The 16,331-nt window shown below is 42.3% G+C and overlaps 4 protein-coding genes across 5 annotated transcripts in view; 2 read left to right on the top strand and 2 right to left on the bottom strand.

Annotated features, from left to right (window-relative positions):
- LOC105449117 overlaps window positions 1–6,659 on the top strand; it is a 246,648-nt gene extending 239,989 nt beyond the window's left edge. The window contains 1 exon segment of the mRNA XM_011688116.1: window positions 713–6,659. Within this exon segment, the coding sequence (XP_011686418.1) occupies window positions 713–2,152 (1,440 nt within the window). The 3' untranslated portion in view covers window positions 2,153–6,659.
- A 139-nt stretch (window positions 6,660–6,798) lies between these two features.
- On the bottom strand, window positions 6,799–8,932 carry LOC105448985 (28S ribosomal protein S22, mitochondrial). Its single transcript, XM_011687916.1, has 3 exons — window positions 8,761–8,932; window positions 7,853–8,328; window positions 6,799–7,547 (listed from the first exon to the last, which is right to left on the bottom strand). The coding sequence occupies exons 1-3, from the start codon at window positions 8,852–8,854 to the stop codon at window positions 7,065–7,067; spliced, it is 1,053 nt and encodes a 350-aa protein (XP_011686218.1). The 5' UTR covers window positions 8,855–8,932; the 3' UTR covers window positions 6,799–7,064.
- A 153-nt stretch (window positions 8,933–9,085) lies between these two features.
- Window positions 9,086–11,196, top strand: LOC105448987. 2 transcript variants are annotated; one of them, XM_011687919.1, is made up of 5 exons: window positions 9,086–9,174; window positions 10,007–10,408; window positions 10,481–10,616; window positions 10,730–10,786; window positions 10,880–11,196. In XM_011687919.1, the coding sequence occupies exons 2-5, from the start codon at window positions 10,071–10,073 to the stop codon at window positions 11,030–11,032; spliced, it is 684 nt and encodes a 227-aa protein (XP_011686221.1). In that variant the 5' UTR covers window positions 9,086–9,174; window positions 10,007–10,070; the 3' UTR covers window positions 11,033–11,196. The 2 variants fall into 2 exon arrangements, with proteins under 2 accessions (XP_011686221.1, XP_011686220.1); XM_011687918.1 differs by lacking the exon at window positions 9,086–9,174 and adding an exon at window positions 9,389–9,482.
- LOC105448986 (actin-related protein 8) lies at window positions 11,024–14,125 on the bottom strand. Its single transcript, XM_011687917.1, has 8 exons — window positions 13,815–14,125; window positions 13,311–13,478; window positions 12,741–13,238; window positions 12,226–12,570; window positions 11,982–12,128; window positions 11,677–11,893; window positions 11,455–11,583; window positions 11,024–11,360 (listed from the first exon to the last, which is right to left on the bottom strand). The coding sequence occupies exons 1-8, from the start codon at window positions 13,848–13,850 to the stop codon at window positions 11,188–11,190; spliced, it is 1,713 nt and encodes a 570-aa protein (XP_011686219.1). The 5' UTR covers window positions 13,851–14,125; the 3' UTR covers window positions 11,024–11,187.
- Window positions 14,126–16,331: the final 2,206 nt, after the last annotated feature.

Raw genomic sequence — 16,331 nt, forward strand, 5'->3', positions numbered from 1 at the left:
GACTTTGCGTCATCTGCGTTTCCAATATCATATCATTCAGTTATCTCTTTTTCGCAATTCATCCTTTCTTCAATCTCATTATTCGGATCTTCGCGACGCCACTTTCTACGATCACCGCTCTCGTTGTCAGAAAAAGCATCCGCAGCGACGGGCATACCGCAAATGACAAAGTGTACCACGACACGTTCAACATCCGGTACTGGACTTCCGATTCTGCACCAAGCACCAAGAATCAAATTTAAAGAATGTGTCTCTGTACATATCAGGTGTATCAGGTGTACATAGTCGTTGTGCGATTTTCGAAACTCTTACATATTAATTATCGTTCTCTCTACCCTTATATATCTCTGAATGTGTCGCTGTTATGTACGTCGTGTCTACAAACGCGTAAGTATCTATATATGTGTCGTTGTGTACTTTATAAATGTCGAAAAACTCGCGCGGTGGCGAGATAGCGGAACGAGAGACGTCACTCTGGACGATCGCGCGGGATGCTTCTTCTCAACGAGAGCGCGCAAAAAAAAGCACGATCACCTCACGATGCCAAGGTGCGTCGCGCCAGCACGCGGAAGGGACGCTCGACGGTTCGCGTCTCCCCAGGGTGGGACGCTGGCGCGACGCCGCGAGGCAGAGCCAGGCCCTCCCGGGCCGGCCGGCCGGCCGGCGCGACGTTCTTGGCCCGACTGTTGATTCCACGTGTCTGAACGAACAGGCAGCTGCCCCTGTGCCAGCGGAACGCACTGTCGTGGGGTCAGCGAGCGTCCTCGGGGGAGGGAGCCACCCTCACGAGCCATCCGCCGACCATCAGCAGCGTCCGGAGAACGCACTCGACGCTCTGCTAGACGAGCTGCAGACCTTCTCCCGACCAAGCTCGCAGATGGGCCACGTGTCGAGCAGCCTGTCGGTTCATCCGGGCCCGAACGTGCTCCTGGCCGACATCGGCCGCGCCTCCAGCCTCCGAGAATCTACAAGCGTCGCGACAACCGGTGGCGGCGGCGGACGCGCTCCCAACATCAGCGATATCGGTCGGAAGGGCAGTGTGGATTCCTCCAGCGGTACCCTAACTGCACCCACCGTCAGCCTGATGGGCTTACCCGGGATGGCGCCGGGCGGCACTCTACGTCGCCTGCACTCGTATCCCTCGAGCTCGGACACCGACACCTCGCCGCCCATCGCCAGGTTGCAGGCGCTGTCGCTGCAGGACCAGCAGGTACAGCAACAACAGCAGCAACAGCAGTCGCAGCCGGGCATGCCGGTGCTGCCGCAGAGCTTCCTACCTGGGCAGAAGCCGCCGGTACCGGAACGAAACGCCGAGTTGCTACAGATGGCAAGCGCCAGGAGGGTACCGCCACCACCGCCGCCGCGCACCAGCTCCCGATCACCTCTGGCGAGCCCCACCAGCCCGCAGCTACCGCCCAGAAATCATCCATGCAATCTGCAAAGTGGCAACGCGACCTTGCGCCGACCCTCGCGCAACAACAGTCTCGTCGGCAAGGAGGGTAAGCCGCCGATGGCCCTACCGCCGAACGCCATCCTGTCCACCGTAGACCAGGTCGCTCCGCAGACCGCGCCGGGCGTCGCCGCGCCGCAAAACTCGTCGTCCTCGCAAACCGCGGTGCTATCGACCAGCAACTCCAGCTCCTGCGAAAGCGTCAACTCGCAGGAGGGATTGCAGAGCAAGCGCGGTCGGCAGGAGCAGCTGGAGCAACGGCACCAGGAACTACTCAGGAAGCAGAAAGCTCTGCAGGAGCAATATGCTAGGCTGCAACAGCTACAGAGGAACGCGGCCGGCCTCACCACCGTGCCGCCGGCGCCGCCCGATCTTCTGAAGAAAACCGGCTCCGAGAGCAATCTCCTGGCGAAGATGGGCCTCGGTTTGAGCGCGGCAAGTTCCGGATCCCTCACCAGCCTCAGCATCAAGCCCCAGATCTCGCAGGAGGCCGTTGCGATCGACGGTAATCAAGTAGCCAAGGCCGAAATCATTAACGGGCAAGCGATTCCAACGATCATCGCGCAGACGACCAACGGACAAGTCTCCGGTGCCACGTCGGCGATGGTGATGTCGGGTACGACGACCACCGGCGCAGCCATCACCGTCACCACCACGTCCACCACAACTACCAGCAAAGTCTATGAAACGGACATTCTGTGACCGAGAAGCCGCTCGCTGATCGGCTGCTCGACCGTCAAGGTCGCCACTGAGATCGCTCTGGCGAGTTAACACGGTGACTGGTGGGATCGCGAAGCTGCTACCGCATGGTCCTTGGTCCTCGAACGACAGAGCAGGCTGTCCGTCAAATGAGACGAGTAAGAAGAAGGGAACGAAACGCGAAATCCTCGCAGACGATCGAAGAACGATTCGGGTTTGAGTTCGACAACAAGGAATTGCTAGAATTAAGAAGATAAATTGGCTGACGAACAGGAAGAAACGCGAACTGGGAAGAACGGATGGTGGAGGAAGGCTGCTTCCGGTATCCTGAACGACGAGGGCACCGCCGTACGTTTGGGGCGTCTCTTGGAAAGTAGAGTACAGCGTAGGGATTCGAGCGCGTAATAATACCACACTAATCGCTATGGTTAATATAGTATTAATGATTGAAAAAAAAAAAACGCGTGGCGCGAGGAAACCTTTCGCATGACGAAGCGTCAACGTCCGAACTGAGAAAAAAAGACAGGAGGAAATAGGAAACGCGACGCGAATCTCGCATCACGTAGCATATTCAAGGCAGGCAGGCGGGATATATCCCGGTTCTCGCGTCTTGCCCTCCGTCTCTCGATATTTACCCTCCCCTCAGCTTCGATCTCGGCGATCGGGAAACGCGCCGAATTGTCAAAAGTCGACCTGAGCTCGTACACGTCCGCGCGTCCGTACTCCTCGCAACGTCTGTGTGCCAAATACGAGAGCAAAAGAGGAAATGCGCGAGAGGAACTCTCGCGAACTTTTTTCTAAGATAATTATACACCCGTAATTATTCCGGCTATTCGTTCTTTCTTCATCGTAGTAGAGCGAGCGTAAGGGATTCTACGTAGGTGATCATCGTATATAAATATTATACATATATACATACGTATTATATATATAAATATATACATATACACACGCTACACATGTACGCGCGGGCGGGCGGGAGATTTATATAAATATATACACGTAAGTGGAGATATAGGTAGGTAGAGAGCTAAGTATATAATATATAAAATTGTATATTTCATACACACAACATATGAAATATACTGCAATCATACACGTATAAACGCCGCAGAACAGAGCTGCGGAAACGATCTTTTTTTTTTTTTCGAACGACGGCGAAGTGGCACGAATATGTAGAGAAAAAATGCGTTTTGTACACGACGACGACGGTCCTAACGTGCACAGACGTGAGACTTTTATCAGAAAAACTTAGAGCAAATTGTCTACTGTACGTGTATAAAATATACACACATCCAGCCGCATTTACACGAAAATTTATTATATACAAGGATGCGTAGCGATAGAGACGTAATTCTCGTTACTAAAAAATAAAGATTTTACGGGCACTGTGGCGAGAAATACGCGATCTATACAGGGGGCTACGAAAGAATACAAAAGGACACGATACAGCGGAGGTGAGAAGCTGGCACATTACGAGATGGTCGACAAGAGCAGCTAGTAGAGACCGGAAAGCGGCAATAGAATGCGAACCTGAAGAGCTACCCCTTAGACCTATATGTAACACCGCTCTGATGTATTAGCGATAGGATAGTCGTCCATTGAATCAACCGAGGTCGTAAAAACAATCATGCGACGTAGAATGTTCCTATATCCAGGGTATATATCTGCGTGATCTCCATTGCGTCAACCGAATTGCATCGACAGTTCGAATTGATTGAATTTCTCTTCAGATTACAATTTTAATTCCATTTCGATACGCAGGATCGTTAGTTAAAAATTAGAATTCAATAAAAAATCCTTATAGGAATAAATATTAGGGGGGGGGGGAATAAAAAGAATCAATCTGCAATTTTTTTAAACACTTTAGATAGGACTTTACATTTAACTTTCAAACCTTGTTAAAAAATATTTCTATTTAAAGTCCACTTTTTTCTGAATTTTTGTTTATGATAACGATTCGTGGACTAAAAAAGAGAAAATCAATTGATTCGAAATTAGTGCTATCAATGTAACTGATTCTGGTCCGGAACAACGTGGCCGATAACGATCGAGAGACACGGCAAGACGCGCGAAAGATCTGCCGACGAAATTTTTCCGGCGGCCAAAGGTGTGCGTTAGGAAGGATATTGCTCAATATTTGCCAACCCGAACGCAACACAGCTCCGCTACATATACATCTCCGCCGCGCAACGTGCATCCCGCGTCGGATTATTTGGACGCTCGCGATCATTAGCTAATTATCACTTATGCGCCCCCCCCCCTCCACTGTCACAGGATGACGATCATCGAATCATCGCTTCATCCATTGTCGCGATTGCCGTAGGATCGAGCGTTTTGCGATCAAGGTTGCGATCGATGGCAAACTGCTGTCATAATATCATAATTGTCACGCTAATATTCGTAGCTGAAGATTTTTAACGCGATCAGATCGAAGAAAAAAAAATCGGTTAAAGAAGTTCGTGTGCAAATGCAACTGGAAGTCTGGGAAACTGATATATCAGTGCGAATTCAATGAAACAATTCGTCGGCAACAAGGCCTCGTGCGTCACCTTGATCGTTTCTCGAGTGCAATCGCCAGTTTTGAGATATTTTGTCGCAACTTATATCGCACGAGCTCCGTCGTCGCGCCTTCCGGACAACGCAAGCGTCTAAACATCCCTCCGGAGGATGTCGGGGCGACGTGTTCAAAATCGCTCTCTCCTCAAGAACGACTCTCAAAGAGTCTGTTCGCGTTATCCGGACCATCGGCGCTCGACGCAGCCATGTACTTTGCTTCGTGAAGGGCCTAACAGCTGACACATGTTCGCGTATATATACGTATTTATTTATTTTGTACGCTTCCACCCTTTACGTTAGCCTGATTCGCATCCGCGAACCGGTTCGACGAGGCTTTCGTATCAACCCTCGGATGTAAACATTTGCACAGATTTCACCTTGGATGGATGGACGATTCTCTCTGGACGAGATCGCCAGAAGATCGCACATTTTTTATTGGATTTTTTAGCGTTCAACGAATCGTATCTTCTTCAAGGCGAACGGCGCGTCTCCAATTATCGATCGAAAAGTTGCAGAGTAAAATTCTAATTAAATGGCCAAGTGGCAAAATTACGACGACGATAAACGATGTTCTATATTTGACTATTTTTTAATTCCTAGATCAATTATTCCTTTCACTATAAGTTAGCTAGTTGGTAGTTAAGTAATTAGAGAAAATTATTGAAAATTGTTATTAGGAATCATTATAGGAGATTATTATTATGCGCGCGCTACGACGTTGTCTCTTACGCAAGATCGCGGATGGACAATCGCGTCGAGTTATAGTTAAACACGTGTTCGCGCCTTTTGCTAATATTCGCGCAAGAAAGAGAGCAGGAATTATGAGTATCGGCATATCTCGCGATCGGAAGCTCGTTAATCTTATGATTTCTTGGTAGCAATATTAGCGTAATTGATAAGCGATGTGAACGTCTATTGTCGCGATCGATTGAGATATTTATCTCGCGGCTGAGAAAAAGGTGAACGCGCTGCTCTCTTGACGCAGCAATGAAGTGACGCAGTTGATCGCGTCCGGGGGTTGAAACGCGCAGCGAAAAAAGGCATATCTTATTTATTTGTCCACACACACATATACACACATACGTACACGCAGTCCGGAGCACGTCTTTATAGGGAAAATAATAATTATTTACACAGTAAGAGTATACTAAGGATAAGGCGAATGATAATGATTGATAAACGAACATTACGATTTGCTGCGAGTGCTTATCAAGTATTATAACGATAACGACGTGCGAGACATGGTCCCCCAGCGGGGACGGAGATAGAAAAGGGAAAAAAGGGAAATTAAAAAAAAACGAAAATCTCGTTCTTTTTTTTCTATTGGATTCTCTTTTTCTTTCCACGCAAACGGTCGGTTTGCATACGATATCGTTTCACGATTGTAGGTACTTACAGCGTGTCGCCACAACCGTAACGTTGCATTTGTATAAAGAACGGTGCACTTTCGTTCGCGTCGATACTCATCCGGGTATCGGTTATAGAGCCGTTACATTCGTTACCGGATACGTTTAATCGCTAGGTATCAATCCTCGTTCTCACCCTCTCACCTCCCTCTCCTTCCCAATCGAAGCGACGACAAAGCGTTTCGCGGGACAGACGCGCGCTGTCTCATATCCGCGCGACGGACCAAGCGCGCGGACCCCGATCAATTCGGATCGATTTTACGTTTTCTCCCTTCCCCTCTCCCCCTCCTGCCCCTCTCCGTTTTCCCTCCCATTCGTAACGCGAATTAGCGAAAGGTCATTAGTGTAATGTTTTCTGAACGAATCCTGTACGCCAAATCGAATTGACTTGTTACATTTGTAAATGTTTGTAAGTACTACCGTACGTAATAAAATAATCGAGTAATAATCATCGAATTGCCCTGACGACCATCGTGTGTCTGTTATCCAATCGATTAATTCAAACCTTTACGAACAACGAATAAAGCAAATCATGACATACCGTAGCACAGTCTCACTCTTATTCTATGGGGTGTCTCCTATAAAAGAAGCGCGGCGGACCGCTCATCTCGAGAGATTATTGGACGGGATGCGGACAAATGGTCTTCCGGATCGCCTGTACTCTCCCATTAAGTCTTTTCGCAATTTTTTCTTTGCTATTAATTTAATTTACGTTTCTAATTTCTAGATGACATTCTTTTAAGTAAGAAATTCTGAATAGCTAAATTTCTTTTAAAAATTTTCACTAAGCGGTCTTTCTTTAGAAGCTGTCATTAGAATATCTGGCCTATAATCGAGCTCCCTATTACCACATCAATCATTACTACGTTTGCGATGATGGATTTAAAAGTAGAGGAACAATTATTAATTATATTGTAACGAGAAAGAATACTAAATTTATTGATTTATATTTATACTTTATCTGTTTCCGAAGAAATGCCATGCGCCTTTTTAACACCCTCCGCCACGATTTCACGTTCCTGTTGCAATTCTTTGTACGACTGCAGCATCTTCTGGATCTTATTCTGTTTTGACAATTCGAGGCGCGTGTAATGCATAACGAGCTCCACATCGTCCGTGTTGCGCTCGCATTGCTCAACCGCTGACTTGGCTGTAGGATGAATCATATGGTACAGACGTACCAGGATCGCGGCGTCCTTGATCCGACCAGTCTCGATCAACTCGCACAACAGGGTCTCGATGTTGTTCGTCCACACCAGGTGAAACACCATCGGTCCGAAGTGACGCGTAGACCTCAAGCTGTCGAAATGTTTCTCGGCGTTTATATGCTCGTAGACTTCCCGAGTGACCGCTTGGTAATCCGGATCGTCCGGCTCGAATTGCACGCACGCGCGATCCAGGATGAACTCGTATTCGTTGCGATTCAACAAATCCTGCGAAAAAAAAAACCGCAATATATCAGCGTTCACTTGATGCGAGAACATTCTTCCTTCTCTCCTTTTTGCCTTTCCTACTCTTTAAGTCCCGTATCCACGAAATGCTAGAAATCACTTTAAGACTTCGGATGAAAAAAGAATTGGCAAATTACAATTTGAGCAATTCGACCAACTGACCGATGCGATTGGTCAATTCTTTCTCCGTCCGAGATCTCGGAATGATTTTCTAGCATCGTAGCTACAGGCTTTAATCGCGTAAGTATCGCAGCGAACTAGATGCATAGTAGAAGCAACGTACGTACCCTTAAATATTCGCTCTCAAACATCTTCGGTTTGTACAGTTGCCTCTCTGGCTTTGGAAAGAAAACCTGTGTCATTCTGTCTCGCTCTTTCCAATCGGCGTGTCTCAATGTGCCATCTGATTCTCTAACCACTATGAATCTTTGTCGATCCTTAAGACCGTACGTGATGTCGGTGAAAACATATCTGGCGGTATCGTAACCCCGTAACGCAATGTCCTCGCATAATATCAGGGACGAATCCAATCTCGGTTTCACCACTGGCGGCATTTGCAAATACTCCTCCGCTCGACGTTCCGCCTCCTCCTTGGCCTCCTTGAGCTGCTCGTCCGTCATGAATTTATACTGCGGCGGTTCGAGTTTGTGCCCGTCTTTGCGAGTCCGAAAAACCTTCTGATAGTCCACTGTCGTCAACGTTCTGAGACATGCCTGAACCTCATCGTTAAAAAAGAACGGCGCTGGATCTCTTTCCACTGGATCTGTCAAAGTTGCACATGTCGTCAAAATCAATAAATCCATTTTAATTATAATAATACGTTGAACTAGATCGCGTGAGTAATACAATTAAATTAGAGAAAGGCCTTCAACGATCGAGACTGGATGTTGGTCCCTAATAATTTCTACGAAATCTAATAATAATAATTCGAAAGTGTGACTTAATACACTCTACGTTAATATAACAGAGTAATATTAATATTAATTGGCAAGCAAGGCAGGAAACATGAAAGTTATAAGTCATTCGATCGCGGTACAAAAACAAAATTTAGCATGCAAGAATAAAGCAAAGAAGCTATAATTATACCGCACGAGGTGTTTAATTCTACTACAGCAATATCAATTTCCATAAATTTTGCTGTGGCAAAAAAGATAACCTAAAAATTACCCGGCTTACGTACAAATAATAAAGGTACCTGTTTCAACGTTCGCCGAGACGAAGCCACGGCAATTCGTAATTGCACGTGAACACGAGTAACGCATAAGTTTACACATGTGACGAGAAAGCATGATGATTTTTAACAAGCAGCACAATAAACGGCGCCTCCAGCCGCCACTACTCCACTTGCGGTCGTTGCGGCGGGGCGGTCGGGCGGTCCGGCGGGCGGCGGAGCTAACCTAACCGTGCCTCGAGTAAGTTCTGTACTTCGTAGTTGCACTGTGCTACACTGTTTGCATCTAAAGAGAAACAGGTGTATAAAGTCGACATTGGAGAGAAAAAGAAACGAGATGAACAGCACATAACAGTTCAGATGCTAAGAGCAAAGAGGTTATAACCTCTTTGGCTAAGAACAAACGATTCCTTCGGAGAATCTGCAGTAGCTAAACAAGTAAAGTGATGTTTGTTTACTATTTATTTACATACTACATAGTGTGATATACGCTTTTCTTTCATTCCAATTTCATTTTTAATTTATTTTTGAATTATAACCTCTTTGGCTAAGAACAAACGATTCCTTCGGAGAATCTGCAGTAGCTAAACAAGTAAAGTGATGTTTGTTTACTATTTATTTACATACTACATAGTGTGATATACGCTTTTCTTTCATTCCAATTTCATTTTTAATTTATTTTTGAATTATAACCTCTTTGGCTAAGAACAAACGATTCCTTCGGAGAATCTGCAGTAGCTAAACAAGTAAAGTGATGTTTGTTTATTATTTATTTACATACTACATAGTGTGATATACGCTCTTCTTTCATTCCAATTTCATTTTTAATTTATTTTTGAATTATAATATATGAATAACTTTCGGTGTAGCGGGATATTACAGGTATAACGCAACATAACCTTCAAGTGTTGTTGATTCTCTGTAGTATACTAGTATTTGTTAAAAAATTGTTAAATAAAAATACCCGATTACCATCGATTAACAATGGCTGCGTTCAGCAGAGAAAACAGCTTTACAACTGTTGTGAGATTCTTCAACATGATTAGTTCTTGCCTTTAGTTCTTCATGGATCTAAATGTATAAACCAATCATATTAATGAATTTTACAACAGTTTCAAAGCCGCTTTTTTTGCTGAACGCAGCCAGTGATTATTCTTTCATTTATCGGTTATATATATATATATATATATATATATATTGTAGCTACAGCCATTGAAATTTTGATTGAATCTAAATGTTTCCTGAATAACATATCGAATTTTATTTGCAGTATCAAATGACCGGTATAAATTTTCATATAACAAAACAAGAATAAACAAATTTGAAACAAGAATATGGAATATACGTTAGAGGATGCCTTCGAGACGCTGAAGGACAAGAAAGCGAAGCAGGAGAAGAATATTGAAAACTTGATAAACGAGATATCGAACAACGAGGTCTTTTCCCTGGGACCGTCCAGCTTGCCGGAGGACGTGAAAATGAGGCAAAACAGGTTGCACCAGAGCTTGCGAGAAGAAATCCAACAGATGCAGCCGGAGGATTACCCGATTCTGCGAACATCTGACTTGCATGTGGAAGTGATGATCGAGATGGAGGCGGAGATTCACGACATGCAAGAGCTTCTCAACAGTCTGCAGAAGAAGCTCTTCGACATTCGGGAAGACATCGCATAGTAAGTACAGTGACGCAAGAGTTCGTTATCCTTATTGGTTCACTTGTCATTGTGTTCTGCTTGTCGTTGCAGTTTGAGAAACAAGAAAAATGGATTGGATAAAATGCAGGAAGCTTATCTGGATATCACGGAGACTTTCACGAACAAAACGTACGAGAAGGAGTACGGCCTAACGAAACGTATATTTCAGGAAGTGAAGAATGACCTGGTATGTAAAGTTGTGACTTGTCAAGTTATCACGCACAATGTCTTAAATACAAAATGTGATTTTTATGAAGACATGAAACAAGACACTGATAGTTGGTAACTTCTTTTTTGCAGTCTATCGTGGTAGATACGATTTTTCCAGACAACATTGGCTTCAAGGAATTATTAGCGGTATGATCGTCTTTATAAATCACAATATATATATTTTACAAAGTCAATTAATTGTTAATTGTTGCGAATGTACAAGAAAAATTGTGATTGCAGGCGCTAACAACCGCTTATATGAAAGGGGGAGATGACATTTATGTAGATGTCATGCCGAATACTTTGAAGTACGTAAATTTTCTACTGGAAGCTGATATAATACAATATCACCGTAACGATAAAACTAAAATTAGAATGACTGAGTTATTATAACATCCGATAATTATCTAATATTTTACAATCTCGAGCTACATTTGTGATGCAGTATAATATATATAAAAAAATGCCAAACATAAGTCAGATAATAAGTCAGAAATAGAAAAAACGCTCATTCGATAGTAGTTGTTAATAAATTATAAAAATATTTTCTACCATAAGAAAGGAGATCTTTCTCTCAATATTCTAACGCCCCAGCGATGCCACTCGGTTCGAGTGATCCACAATTCCTGAGCCGATTCCAAGCAGCTTAAAATCCCTGCTCCTTTCCACGTCGTCATACCAGGATCCATATCTTTCGGCTGCGTTATAATGTCTAGTTGCTCTGCAAGAAAAATCAAGCGGTATGTAAAGAAATATAATTTTTTGCTCTCTACAAGTAAAATAATTCACTTGAAAATCTTGAAGAAAATACTTACCAGGTCTATACATGTAAGGAGTTTGAAGAGATATTCGATTGCGAAGCCACATGCCGATACCTTTAAATTTCAAACCCGATCCCACGACTAGCACGCAGCTGTACATTTTTCTTTTGAGATCTTCGTTAGCTATTGTAAAGAAAAATAAGACTAGTTGTATACGCTTTTATCTACAGTTACAGTCTACTTGTTTGAACTTGTTTAAATAATGTTTGTGCTCACAACATCGCTCAATGCTCTGCAATATCGCTTGATCGAGGCCTAAGAGTTGCTGCGGGATCACGAAATCACGGGGAGCGTCTAAATCGCGATTTAACAAACTAGGCGCAGGATCGACGGCGTCAACTACAACCTCGTCATCGCCCCCAGTTGCAGGTGCGGCCGCTGTCTCCTCTTGCATTTCTGACGAATGATCCAGAGTTTCTTTCATCCCCCGTCTCTGAAATAGAAAGTAACTATCACATTTGTGTTCCGCAAAACGGAAACATCGATTAAATTTAGAAAGATTAGAAATAACGATCACTTACACTCGTTTCTCTTAAGTAGTTCTCATCGTACGGATCTTCTGGATCTCCTAACGATCGTTTTTGAACGTGAACGTTATGCGTTCCGGTAATTCTGAATAGTTCAGGTTGAAATAAGCTCAAGGGTGCTATTAAACATTCATCGCCAACCTGCCAACATAAGTTCCAGCGTACTAATTGTAAGTTTAATATTATACAAAATAATTCTTTATTTTTTAAAAGATAATTTTAAAAAGACATAATGTACCTGTATCGTATACGTTTCTGTTTGTTGTTTTGGTTTTCTGACAACAAATGTTTTCTCTTGTGAGCCGCACACGTTTAAGTCAACATGACAAAAATCTATCTTCAGCTGCTCCAAGAGCAGTGCGTCCAACTTATTGGTAGGATCGCATGATTTGTATGGAAATGCAGATTTTTGTAAGAGCCAGAGAAACGTCTGCGTGACGTCCGCTCCGCCGTAATCCATACGCACTCGCGTATCCTTATGAGAGATCGCGTCCTCCACACAGGATACCGATATCTTTTGAGCGCCAACGTCTACTATACATGCGTAGCCCAAACCCGCTCCAAACATCGCGCCTACATGGTCCTATTAATAACGAAACGATAGTTGAAAAACGAGGCCATCTGGATTTCAAGTTGCTCCTTGAAAACTATTAGCTATTATATAATAAAATATTTCGTGACAAAAACAAGAATTCGTTTTCTCGGAGAAGTATATTGCAATGTAGTGCATTATATATAAGGGTATAAACTAACTTGCAACAGAATACAACGTCCAAAGCCAATCTCGTCTAACAATAGCGTTGTCAATTCCTTTAGATACGGCCGATGATAAATATCAGGTATAACAAGTACCGCGCGATAGTGCTTCAAGTCTCTGAGAGGAATGTCCAGCCTCTCAGTCAGCACGTATTCCCAGATGGTTTTTAAATCCGCCATGACAGCCGTCATGCTGCCACCCGGACCCGAGTGTATATTAAGCTCCCCTCTTCTGTATGGAAAATGAATATTAAAATTGCTCTCCTCCGCCGGATCTAACGACAAGATATCGTCACCGACGACTATATCGCGATCGGTCGTTGTCCACTTCATGTCGCCAGGGGAGGAGATTTCTGGACTGGATCGACGATTGAAAGCCGCTATCTGTTGCGGTGGTGTCGCATACCTTCGGCTACCATCGGACTGCAAACAGGACTGAAGAGTATGCGATACCTGCAGGCGAGATTCCTCCATCGCCTGCGTTAACTCCTTCGTCTGCAAAAAGCCATTGACAGACAGAAACATGATAATAAGATCGCATTGCATAACGTATTCTAATGTACATACCAGTGTCACAGTTGGAGGTAAGAGACTATCCTTATATTTTGTTCCATTCGATAAACGTCTCCTTGCCACGGCATGTAGTAATGTAACGGGTTTCAGATCAGAAGCACGGCCCATACGAAGGTACATGGAGCCCGGATGAATAACAATAATCGTTTGCGCTTGAATTTGCTGAAACATCGATTCTTGTGAATATTTTAATTAAGTAACCAAAGAAAGTGAACGTAAAATGAAAACGCTAATAATATGAAACTAGAGCTAACACTGAAAGGTCATGTATAAACAAATGAAATTAAGCCAAGGTTAAGATTGGTTCTTTTATATTCTAGTGTCCAATTTATATGATTGTTTTATGTCGAAATATGTGTAAGCAAAAATTTTCGTAAACTCATAAAGAAAAAATAACAGGTCTGCTTTCTACAGCTGAATTAATTAGTGTACACTCATTGAATTTAAAATAAAATAGATGCACTACATTTAAAGTATTAATAAGAAAACAAAAATTACTTCGGCTTCTTGATAGACTGGCATCTTCGTTGACATTCGATATTTGCAATAATTACAGTTTCTTTGTTTCGCTTTTACACTTCTTCTGAAGATGTTTTCTTTTAAGACCGGTATCAGCGTCCATAAATTTTCTATCTCTTCTCTCTACCCTTCTTCTTACCGAAATTCTATTTTAGTTCTCTTGTAAAAAATTTTTTAGAAAATGTTACATAGTTTATGCACACGCGATACATATTTCATATCGTATTTAAAATATCGACATTCTTTCAGTAAAACACCATCGATGACACTCGCGTGTCTGTGAGGTTATGTTTTCCATTGTTTACGGACATATACAGACCTCTTTACCGACCCCTGGTGTTACTTATTTAGATTATCACACACCGAGTGAGAGAAATCGGCTAAGCGATCAAATTATTTTACAGTTCAATTAATTACGGAATTGTTTTATCAATTTCGAGTATTAAATTATCCATTGGAGTAATGTGTATCAGAAAATTGTAACAATTAACAAGCAAGCAATTATGTTTATCCTAGCCGTGCAACAGAGAAAGAAAGGAACCCGTCGAATTTTCTCTCGTTCAAAATTAAATTATACGTATATAAGTGCTGTGTGAATTTCTACGGTATTGTCGTCACTCGTTATTTCCGGACAACACGCAATAATATACGATATGTTTAATCTCGGCGTGATTATTTCATTATTGCATCAAAATTCAATACAAGAGAATTAACGTCGCGGCATTATTTCCCGCGGCGAGGCGAGCCGCGGGCTGAGTGGCGCGGTCGCGAGGTTTAATTCGAAATTATCGAACTCTAGCGATCAAGCATTCGAGCAGCACGCATATAGTGAGTGCGCGTTCAGTAACAATACGCAGTGTCTAATTAATAATAAGTGCGCGATCGGCAGCATGGCATACATATAGTAAGTGCGCGCGTTCGGCCAAAGCCCAATCGAGACGTACCGAATTCTCACCGAGCCTACATCCGTCAGTCAGAGTCACAAAGTCCGAGGTCATCGAGACGGAGGCGACGGAGATTGAACGCGGTTCGTCGAAGGACTAGCGAGATGCGAGGAAGGACGATCGTGACCTGAGTACAACGATATAGGTAAGTAACAATTAATAATATACTTATTACTTATCATAAGAATAGATTTCGCATTGAGAGATACATATTATATATAATCTATTCATTTCTATCGACGGCAAGTCGTGTTGCGGGTCATTTGATTTTGTCGCTGCGCGAATCTGGTGCATGATTGATTACTGTTACAGCAGTATCTTACCTATCATAGAATTTTTTAAATTTATTAATTATTATAAAATTTACTGACATGGATAAAAAATTTCTCGAGAATTTTTATATTACCAGAGACGTCGCAAAATAATGAATATTGAATTTCTATTTTAACTATAATTTATTCATTTTAATTATAATTTTCCTTGCTTTTTGATACAATTCAATATGTTGTCTGCTCTATTATTTCACATGTAAAGGCATATTATATTATTACGTTCAAAATTATATATAATAACTGCATGAATATAATATCTAGTAATTATGTAATAATTACAAGAATTTGAACGTAAAAGGTTGATCGAAATGAATTTCTTGTTGACGCGATTGATTATCGACATTCGAGAGTATCTTGTTCCATAGTAAAACGGAAGGAGCTAAAAGGCAGTTAAGATGTGTCGATGAAATAGGGACAGCTAATGTCGTTGCTGCCGAAGTTCAATTTATTAGTTATTAAAATGTAGATGCTACAGCAAAAATATTTGCTACTAAAATCAAATCATATTTAGCCGAATCTACTATGCTATTTTATTTTCACAATAGATAATATTTGCAGTATACAACTTATATATACTGCAAATATAAATGCTAAATGCGCTGTATAGATGTGCATATGGCAGTGTCACATTGCAAAAACAATTACAAATCAAATTTTTACGCGTAGCTATATAAACTTAGCTCTCTGTGCTAAATGTGTGTATGATGAGACATTTAGGTACGCATGCCATCTTTTTAGCTGCCTGTACTAATATATATGCAGCTTTTAATTTCAGTTAATAAATTTTTTTGTCACAGTGAATGTTTTTTATCTGTATAATAGCCAGAACTTAGCAATGACACTAAGGTGATAACTCTTATAGCTAAGTATGATTCAGCTATTGAAATTTAACTACTATTATTAAGTCATTTTTTTGCGTATATGTACAAGGCATTTAATTTTTCAATTTTTATTGTATATAAGTATATATAAATATGGGATCGTTTATCCTAAAAATGTATGGATAATTACATAATTAAAAAAATGCATTGAAATAATTTTGACTCATAGCTTGGCGGGATCATTTCTTTTTCGAGTTATTCTGCCATCGCAAAATCGTGTGCAATTATCGTTGAAAATTTTATACGAAATATCGCCATCATAATTTACCGTGCTTCTTCACGAGTACTTTTTGTGTATGCATAAAAATACTACTGAAATGTAATAGTGTCACTGCTACA

This window comes from Wasmannia auropunctata, unplaced genomic scaffold (assembly GCF_000956235.1).
Source record: "Wasmannia auropunctata unplaced genomic scaffold, wasmannia.A_1.0 LD336078.1, whole genome shotgun sequence".
Taxonomy (NCBI): Eukaryota; Metazoa; Arthropoda; class Insecta; order Hymenoptera; family Formicidae; genus Wasmannia; species Wasmannia auropunctata.